Genomic DNA, 10,821 nt, shown 5'->3' with positions numbered 1-10,821 from the left:
GTTCCGCCAGTCAGCGCTGGCAGATCGGAGCGGGGAGAGGGGAATCCAGCCCCTCCCCCTGTCACGGCAGAGAGCCGTGACAGGATCGAGAGGTGAGCGAACCCTGTATGTGTTCGCTCATCACCCGATCTACTGAGCCGACCTGTGACAGTCTCATTGTCACAGGTCGGCTAGAACTATGAGGTGAGTGAAAAGCACTCACCTCATAGTTCTCCTTTAACAAAAATGCTTTGATTATAGATGCACTTTATTTTTAATAGCAGTGTGCACCGACTAAGCACAACCAATTATAAATCATGTTTTATGATCACACTGAACTGAAATCTAATCTTACATTTGTTACTTTTCACTTCTTGCAAGTGTCAGAAGAAAGTACTGTATTATTCACTGGTTGCAATGGGAAATATAAACAGCTCTTTGCTCAAATACATGTATGCATGATGCCCTACGATAAAGCCAAGGGCATTATAGCCCAGTTTAAACTGCGTATGAATCAGGACATTGATAAAGTGCTGAGCTCCATCTAAGACATTATATATGCAAATTCAATCTTACCATTGCACAGAAAGAGCAATTACGTGTGCAGCTAACGTTACTAGATGCTGGAAATGGTTAACAGCTAGCTAGAATACTATTTCTTAAACTGGATGTGATGATTGGATTAGGTAATGATGACAGCATATACTACAGCATCAGTATTGCCCCAAATCAACTACTGCCTTTCCATCCCCAACCAGAAACAGAGGAATAAAAGGAATGATCTGCCTGGTTCCTGTAGAATAGATGCTTTCATGCACAAGACTTAGTATCTGGGCAACATAAGAACTGACACTGAACTAGCAATAACTGCAGTAGAAAGGCAAGGAGAAACTTCAAATTGGCATTTTATTTCCTGCTTTTTAGATGGTTTATTCTACTGAGCCTTCAATGTTTTATTGAGAACAGGGTACTTGTCAAATAAGCGTAGGCGCTTTATCATGCCACTGACTTAATGTTTTAATTAGCCCACGGATGCCCTTAAAGTAACATCAAAATAGCAGATACTCTGTGAAAGAAAATGGTCAGCAGTTCTGGGAACATCATCTAAAATATAAAGAGGCAGAATGATCTGCAAAAATATAGATGCTTGCTTAACATAATAACCGACATAGTGTGCAGTGGGGGTATGTGAACTATGTTCCCCAAGCACCTCCAGCAATGTTTTCATAATTCCCTTACAGTCACACAGATGATAATCTTTATTACTGGATCAGTTATTACCAGAGTTATTCTCGCAGAGGAAATTCCTCAAAAACATATGGAAGAAATTGAGACCTGGAGAAGAAGAATGTAATGTGTTGCAACCTTTCATGCATTAGATGTGGTGGCTGTATTAGTTTAGAAATTTTTATTTCCTATATTTCCCCCCTGGTGATCCTGCCAGTAACACTTCCTGCCTCAGGGTGACAACGCTAACTTACTATACTGTATCTATGAAAAAGCAGTGTTGTCATCTAGGGCACGACTACAACACCTCCCCTTTTCCTCTTCTTCATAACATTAAGGGGAAGGGTTCTATATTCCTCAGAAAATATAGCTGAAACTGATCAGCATAGGAAGTTACTAAACGCAAAATATTGCATATAGTGCTTCTGAGTAAAAAGGCACCACACCCCTATTAACAATTAGAAATAACCAAAAATGTATACAGGGTTTTTAAGGTGCCAGTGACACAGCCAGAGAGGAATATTTAAAATCTAACAGCTTTATTCACATTTCATAAAATCACCTACCAATAAAAACAAAGTACCGCTTCATTTTGTGGTGACTGACGGGATAAACAATCCCTGTTATTTCCAACCTCCCAGTACTACTCCAACAATAGGTAATAACAGCCCATATAGCATATAATATCTCATCACAAACGGAGCAAATATAATTTTGATGATATTTTGACAGTTGGAGTGGTTCTAGCTTCAATGCGTTTCGTGGTTCACTGTGCTTCTTCAGGAAGAGGTGGAGGTGATCAAATCAGAAGCGGCACTTTAATTTCTAGGTATAATGCTGGTATTAGGGTCTGTGCTCCCAGGAGCAACTCCAACCACAGACAAATGACTGCCTGAGAGATCACCATAGGGGAACCAGCCACGGGGTAACAATCAATCCCTTCACAGTATCCCTAAGAAGAATGCTTCAAACAAGAAAGTCCAAATAAAGAAAAGAGAGCCAGATAATGTCCCCAATCTGCAGATATGGAAGCCACCAGTTATATCTCTGTCCTGCTAATCCTGTCTCCTCTGCACTGGATGTTGTCAATGGCTGCCAGCATCAGACCTGCACCAAGCCAACCAAGGGGCTTGGTGCAGGTCTAATGCTGGCACCAAGCTGCTTGGTCTGGCAGCTTTTATTAAGACAGGCTGTCAGTAAATCGGACCCTGCAAAGTGCACATGAATATCTAGGACTATAAATGCAGAACAAAACAGTTATGAAAAGCTGACTGCAACTTTACAGAAATGTTCCCAGGAGCACTTTACTAATATTAATAGCAACTAAACAAATATAAATAGCAGCAAAGTCCTCCAGGATGTTAATTGTGTAATATATTAAATTATTAAACACACTGAATACCAACTTACATCCAGGCTTTCTCTCAGGTAAAATGATTTTGCCATCTGTTATAGAATCGACCAAGTCCTGAAATTCTGCGGGGACGTCTGCCTGCTTCCAGCGCTCATTATCTAGCAGAAGGCTGAGGAGACAGTACATTTCAGCCCATGTTAAATAAAGCATCCTGTCCATTTGCAGGTAAAGTAGATCTCCTGGTTACACAGACTGCATGAGTAACATCACAAGTAAACAAACATTATTTCACACAAGTCCATTATTTATGATGAAAGTGTGCTAAACCAGGTCACTAGTAAAACAAAGATTGCTGTAATATCTTGCTAGGTAAACTATAGTAAATTAGATTTATCTTACACAGTGACAGTGATGTATTATAAGCATATGTGCAATTATTCTAATGCTCCTCTAAGATCATCTAGGCCGGGGATTATGAACTATGAAACCTCAATTAAGGAATTTAGAAATGCTCACATATCCCTAGATCCCTCATCAATGTATTTAGAGCCTCACAGTCACCCTGCACAGGAGTGAACTATTTTAAGATGCTCTCACAAGATAATCAGCTTCAGCCGACTGTTTGAATATGCAGAAGAGACCCTGCCAATCCCACATTATGCAAACTCTGAACACAAGGTAAAAAAAAAAAAAATGATTAAACAGTGCAAACCTCTCTATTCTTTACTATAGTTATCTAATGTGTACTTTCTTAATCTCTGTGTGTGCATAGACACTCCCCACGACACACACAGACACAGCAAAGCTCAGGTCTGGTGTTGGCTTGATCAATATACACTCATTGACTTGTGGGAGATAATGCTCTCTCATACCCAGATGTTTCATTTTTTCAGATACTTAAAATAGAGAAAGATACAAATCTATACAAAATATAATGGATATCGAAAATCGCTATGCTCTATCCATTATACACTGCTGCGCTGTGGACACATCCTACTCAGAAAAATCAAGCCGTAGGATGCAGCCAACAAAGCAGAGACATCTCCGTGTTCGGAGGAGAGCTGGCCATGTAAGTATGATAGGTGGTCACATGACCAGGCTCTCCTCCTGACATTTTATTTCTTCTTTTCAACACACAGCAGAGCAAAGAACACATTTGTAAAGCGCATTGCTACGCTTTACAAATGTTTAGAGGTTTTTTTAGGTGCGCCCATACTGCTGTTTTCTTTAAATTATCTCCTTGGATAACCTTTTCGGCCCTGACACACTAATCTTAAACATATTTTGTCCTTTCAAAAGGAAAACTCCACTTTCGTTTAAAATGATATAACATTTAATTGCAACATAAGCCATTTTGTAATTTAATGTTATTAAATATTAAAATGTCATTTTAATCTACAACCATGGCTCAGATTTCTGAAACTGTGAACTTTCGCTTCCTTCCAATATGACAGACAACCTGGAGGCAATAGGTACACCGTCAGTGTTCAGAAGACCCCCTGAAATGTAATTCTTTGATTTTCGATTGGCTCACTGCTTTTCTCAAAAGTCTGCATGGCAATACAGGTCAATAGCAATCCCCCTTCAATAGGCATTTCCTTTTCAGTGGGATATTCCCTAAGGACTGTTTCGTTCCAAAGGACTGCAGACACTGCATCTTTCCTCATTAGTACACAGACGTTTGCCCTGTTGGTTATAATTAAGGCTGAGCCTCCCATTAAGGAATCAGTCTGGAAAGGACAAGGTGAAAAACAGAACAGAAAAAGGTATGAATCTGTGACACCATATGCTACAGTCCCTGAAATGTATATGGATCACCTAGGGGGGGGGATTGTGTTTTCTCAATAAAGCTGGGGTTACACTTTAAGACAACAAATGCTGTCGATCTGTCTGGAGATGTCTGCACACTGGGTTGTTCCTCAGGACTGCCCAATAGTAACCATTTTCGGGCAAAGCAGGGGGTACTGAAAGCTTCTGCAAGTGTGTGCAGACATCTGCTACTTGCATTTCTTACCTATCAGCAGATTAACAACAAAGTCTCTTTAAGAGTAGCCATACATATTACACTATATTGCTACAATTTCCATTATATTTACCAGAACTTTGGACTATGAGGAGAAAACTAAACAAACCAATGACATTGTATCTAATTAGAAAGGCCCTTGCACTACAGAGTCTGTGGTAGACCTAAGGGAGATGGTACAATTTATGGACAGGTAAAGGCAAATCTCTGGACAAACAGGCAATACCTTAAAGTGTATTTCCATTTTTGCAGCCAAATTGGGATAACACCTATTTTACATTTGTTACATGTTCCCATTCACACAGTATAGGCTAAAAAATGGGGTTGTGAGTTGTGTGTGGTTTGTTAACCCCGTTTTTATTGTGCTGACTCATTTCATTAAGATTTGCAAAGTAGATTTGAACACTGATTGTCCTAACAGAGAGTTAAACGATTAACAATCTGCATTGTATGTTATTGATGTTAATGGGAGAAAAACAAACCACAAATTTCAGACCCAAGACTTTCTATAAGGACAGATCACTATGAAGGTGCTCAGAAAAACTTGGATTCAGCCATCTTGCCTGCTGCTACAAAACATCTAAAAAGGTAAGAAATAGTTTTTTTATTATTTTTCACTATGCTGTGTGAATAGGTTTTCTCAAATTTGACTGCAAAAGTGGAAATACACTTTACAAAGTCCTGTTTAGCCTTACCTTAGTTTTGTCTTCCTCTCCTCATTGAACCGGTTGACAAATCTGTTTGCTTGGCTCTGAAGAGCCCCTCGTAGTGACATACTTCTTCTGCCACAGGTCTTCTCTGTATCCTGTACAAATATTTCAACTGCCCGTGACAAGGACACAAACTCAGAGGAATTCAGCTTTTCCAGAAAACCGTCCTATTGAGAAGAAAAATAGATCAATCACCAACATTAGCTGGGAATTTATGTTTATAGCTTTGTAAGGCACAGACTAGGAGGTTATCCTTAAATGTGTATAACAAAAATCTAGACCCTTCTGTACAAACTTAGTTTGGTTAGTAAAATGAGACAGAATAAACATGATGTTGATAGTGAACCCTAAAACACTGCAATAACCTCCTTGCATGGGTAAATATAACATAGGAGTTTAGGGATGCACCGGTACCATTTTTGCAGACTGAGTACGAGTACCAATACTTTTTCTCAAGTACTCGCCAATACCAATTAGCAATGTGACAGTTTTTCTAAAACAATACAGACTAATGATTTTAGGACAGTGATGATGTGCCAGCGACCAGTCGCAGCTGCAACCTCTGTGACCCTGGTAGCTCTGCCACGGACTACAAGCTGTAGAGGGACTACAAATCTCAGCAATGCAGAATACCACCAGCTATAGAGGACTACAAATCCCAGCGATACATTATACAGCAATGCAGAATACCACCGCCAGCTTTAGAGGACTACAAATCCCATCCATAAATTATACAGCAATGCAAAATAATACCATCAGCTAGAGAGGACTACAAATCCCAGTAATACATTATACAACAAAGCCGAAGGGCAACCAACTATAGAGGACTACAATTCCCAGCAATCCATTATACATTAATGCAGAATAATATGAAGCTACATACGCTGGGCTGCTCCGGGGTGCCAAGCTGATGTCTCCAATGGAGGATCTCAAGAGGGTTATGCGGGGTCTCAGGGGGGCCGTGAAGGGTCCCAGATGGGCTATGCGGGGTCTTAGGAGGCTGTGTGTGTGTGTATTTAGATTAGGCTCATACTTGAGAACTCTGTTTGCTCGTGGACTTGTAAAAAAAAAAGCATCATAAAATAAAATGGAAGGTTTACGATTTACCTTGGCCCTTGCCAGCAAGAATTTAACGCAGCGGTCGTGGCAAATATCAGAGGCATTGTATAGCAGTTCCTGAATACTGTTTGCAACTCTACCAAGTTCCAGGTCTGTTAATTTCATGTCCTCACTCATTCTTAAAAAGAAAAACCAGACAAAAGCAACAAGATAAGCTCTCCAGTTAGAATTACAAAACATGAAGGACGTAATTCCACTTCTAAAGCACAAAGAAAAAATGCAAATGAGTATAGTTAATAATGAATGTTCATGAAGGAGCATCTAGACCATAGAAGGCAGCGTTGGAGGCTGCAGGAGAGAACCATCTAGTGCTGTGATAAAGGACACCATTAATAATTCAAATAAACAGCCAGCATCCGTTTCTTTGGAACAACATAGGGTATACACCATTAATACAGCGCAAGTATCGTAAAACAATGATTATGGGTACAATCAATTTACCAGCTTTAGTCACCTAGGATATATTCTACTTAAGGAAGGGGTTAAACAGTTTCTGTCAGTCTACCAAAAACTGAATCACCTGTAGATTTCTTGTATCATGAGGTGCATTGAAGAGATCTCTAAAACAGAATTTGCGGCTCTGAACACTGTCATTTCCCCTTAAGACAAACAGGTTTGTCTTAAAAGGCCAGTTTACCTAAACCTGACGTATTAAGTTTTTGTAAACGCTGAAAAGTAAAATATATGACATTTGATCATATCTTTTAGGGCTTGTTCACGCGATGTACGGATTCTGTCCAGACCAGAACAGTTAGCTCTTGCACTAAAAACGCATCACAATGTATCCCTATGTGTTTTCTGGGCTCCAGTTCACACCAGCGCAGTGCTTTCCATTCCAGACAGAAAAAATAGTGCATGTCACATTTTCTCTTGTCCGGGACGCGCAGAAACGCATTTGGATGCGTCAAAAACGCAACGAAAAAGCGCTGGAAATGCACCGCACTGCAGCTAACTGAAAAAAAGGGTATTCTTGCTCCAATTTGATGATCTCATCAACGTTGGACTTCCTGTTTGTGGTGGAGCAGCAGAAGGGAATCCTGTACAGTTGAGCAACATGTCCCAGGACATCAAACGTTTTGTGGGCTTGGTGGAGCATGCTCCACAGCTTTATGACCCTCGGCATCCCAAAATATAAAAATATGCATCAGAAAAATAAGAAGAAGTGGAGAGAGATAGCTAGCACCAACACCATGCCTACAAACATGGAATACATGTCAGCTTTGCATACACAAAGGGAAGTACTTGTAAGGAGAGGCCGGAAGTGACCTCAGAGCAAGAATCTGCATACTGACGCCCCCACACCCCCCAACAAAACAAAACTGGAGCGCGTCCAAAACGCATCAAAAAGAGCGCGTCCAGAACACGGTAAAAACGCATCAAAGACGCGCTGCAGGCATTGCAGAAAATGGTGTGAACAAGCCCTTAGGGATGATGGTGAAATATTTGCGCAAGAGTGCCTGGTTCTGCACACCTACTTTGGCCTTTAGGGTGACGGGAGGACGCTAGTTTGTGTTCTCCCGTTACCATAAGGAGAACTATGGGGAAAAGCCCATAGTTCTCCTTTAAGAGAAACCTTACTCCCCAGAGATATACCTGTAAGGTAGGGGTCAATTCAGTTTTCCAGCACCCATAGCTGATATATTTGCCCATGAAAAGGAACGCTTCATTCAGACCATGTGACGAGGTTGCAAAACCGGTATCAAATGAGGAGTGACCACAGATTCTGAGCTCCTAACCTGCAAACTTGGTCCAGGTCAGTGACTAAGAAATACTAAAATCATAGTGTCCTCTTCCTGGCAGGTGGCACCATAAACTCATGGGTCTTATGAGCTTTTGTATCATCGGCTGCCTTTTCCAAATGAGAAAGGCAATTGACAGCCCTATAATATAATCATGACAGGTTTTCTTAATTATTTGAAAGACAGAAGATCTATGAGATTAGCTTTGTGAGTAAGTTACACAGCGGTGATGACACATCCAGGGTTAGCATTATTCAAACAGCTTTAAATGACGTTCATCAGGCTTTAAGAATGAAATGTCAGTGTCACAAGTTCAATAGCAAGCAGCGGAAAGGGTCACAATGCAGTCATATCAGGCTGGGGCTGTCCTTACACATAGGCACATCATTCTACAGACACCTTCCTAAATCACGTTATGATTATCAGGACTGGTTTCACAAGGTAATTTCTACAAATTCTAATTTTACTCACATTATTTCTACTCCCCCCGGGGTAACTGAAGGCAGTGTGTGATCTTTGCTGGAAGAGGAGTCAGTAGTGCATTCAGGATCAGACACAGAATCGCTGCCAGAAGGCTCGCTACTGCTGGGTGATGCATTCCTTTGAAAGTTAGTGTTGGTAGCAGCATGGGCAAGCTCACCTTCACTGAACGCATCACTTATAAACAAGCCTTCGTGAGTCAAGTAAGCCAGATCGCTGTCCATATTGCTTTCTCGGCTCAGGGCCTTCTGAGCTGCTGTTACCTCCATTTCTCTGAACCGCTGATTCTTGTCTAAGACCATGAGGATAACGCTGCGGATAACATTTAATGTGGCCTATGGAGGTAAGGAAACATGGTCACATTAATACATTGTATACACAAGGAATTATGTTAAAATAATTATGCAACATGTATTACTTTTTTTTTTTACTACAAACATTAACTATTTAATACTACAAGTACATATGAGGATATCATCCATTTTTTCTGTAACCATATTTGATTTGACAGAACATGCAAAAGAAAAGATGTACATGTCAGTGCAAAGTCTACAGATAACTATAAATTAAGCTTCAATTTCAACTTTAAATTGCAACACATAACTACAGTGTGTTACCATACATTGCACAGTTTAGCGTAAATGAGAATGAAAAGATCAGTTGGTTAGAGTTCAATAGTAAATGTGAAGCTAAAATCTCAAAAGAAAATGTTAAACTAACCCAAGTATAATACTAAGATTGGTCAAACAAATGCAAGCCACTAGATATATTCGAGTGCTGCTTTCAGAAGCCTCTCACCTGCTGCTGTGGTTGGCAAGACATCTGACCATCTACAATATGTCCAAAGAGACATTATCACTTTGCCTATTTAGGACCTCAATGCAGTCATATCAGGCTGGGGCTGTCCTTACACATAGGCACATCATTCTACAGACACCTTCCTAAATCACGTTATGATTATCAGGACTGGTTTCACAAGGTAATTTCTACAAATTCTAATTTTACTCACATTATTTCTACTCCCCCCGGGGTAACTGAAGGCAGTGTGTGATCTTTGCTGGAAGAGGAGTCAGTAGTGCATTCAGGATCAGACACAGAATCGCTGCCAGAAGGCTCGCTACTGCTGGGTGATGCATTCCTTTGAAAGTTAGTGTTGGTAGCAGCATGGGCAAGCTCACCTTCACTGAACGCATCACTTATAAACAAGCCTTCGTGAGTCAAGTAAGCCAGATCGCTGTCCATATTGCTTTCTCGGCTCAGGGCCTTCTGAGCTGCTGTTACCTCCATTTCTCTGAACCGCTGATTCTTGTCTAAGACCATGAGGATAACGCTGCGGATAACATTTAATGTGGCCTATGGAGGTAAGGAAACATGGTCACATTAATACATTGTATACACAAGGAATTATGTTAAAATAATTATGCAACATGTATTACTTTTTTTTTTTACTACAAACATTAACTATTTAATACTACAAGTACATATGAGGATATCATCCATTTTTTCTGTAACCATATTTGATTTGACAGAACATGCAAAAGAAAAGATGTACATGTCAGTGCAAAGTCTACAGATAACTATAAATTAAGCTTCAATTTCAACTTTAAATTGCAACACATAACTACAGTGTGTTACCATACATTGCACAGTTTAGCGTAAATGAGAATGAAAAGATCAGTTGGTTAGAGTTCAATAGTAAATGTGAAGCTAAAATCTCAAAAGAAAATGTTAAACTAACCCAAGTATAATACTAAGATTGGTCAAACAAATGCAAGCCACTAGATATATTCGAGTGCTGCTTTCAGAAGCCTCTCACCTGCTGCTGTGGTTGGCAAGACATCTGACCATCTACAATATGTCCAAAGAGACATTATCACTTTGCCTATTTAGGACCACCCCGCCAGTAAGGTAAACTCACCCATGCACACTCCCTTGCCACCTCCCTGCTGTTGGAACCCACGTTCTTCTACTCTAAAGGTGCCCATACACCTTACATATATCTGCAGATTTTCTTTGGTCAGGTGGAAAAAGTGCAACAGATTGGCCCAGGTGGAGATTCCTCCATCCCCACAGTTTAGTGTAGATGGAGGAATCTGTTGCACCTTTTCCATCTGACCACAGAAAATCTGCAGATAATTGTAAGGTGTATGGCCAGCTTAACACAGCAGGTCTTGGGGGAATAGTGGAGCA

At 40.4% G+C, this 10,821-nt stretch overlaps 1 protein-coding gene across 2 annotated transcripts in view; it reads right to left on the bottom strand.

Annotated features, from left to right (window-relative positions):
• The window catches only part of VPS54 (VPS54, GARP complex subunit), a 56,865-nt gene that overhangs the window by 21,169 nt on the left and 24,875 nt on the right, over positions 1 to 10,821 (bottom strand). For both annotated transcript variants that reach the window (XM_018555650.1, XM_018555641.1), the window contains 4 exons: positions 9,641 to 9,984; positions 6,401 to 6,530; positions 5,279 to 5,460; positions 2,617 to 2,729 (listed from right to left, as the gene is read on the bottom strand). In XM_018555650.1, coding sequence (XP_018411152.1) covers positions 2,617 to 2,729; positions 5,279 to 5,460; positions 6,401 to 6,530; positions 9,641 to 9,984 — 769 coding nt within the window. The remainder of the gene's footprint in view (positions 1 to 2,616; positions 2,730 to 5,278; positions 5,461 to 6,400; positions 6,531 to 9,640; positions 9,985 to 10,821) is intronic.

The sequence above is a fragment of the Nanorana parkeri genome, unplaced genomic scaffold (genome assembly GCF_000935625.1).
Source record: "Nanorana parkeri isolate BGI_ZX_2015 unplaced genomic scaffold, ASM93562v1 scaffold11, whole genome shotgun sequence".
Taxonomy (NCBI): Eukaryota; Metazoa; Chordata; class Amphibia; order Anura; family Dicroglossidae; genus Nanorana; species Nanorana parkeri.
The sequence above is the reverse complement of the archived record's forward strand: the minus strand, read 5'-3'. Positions and strand labels throughout refer to the sequence as shown.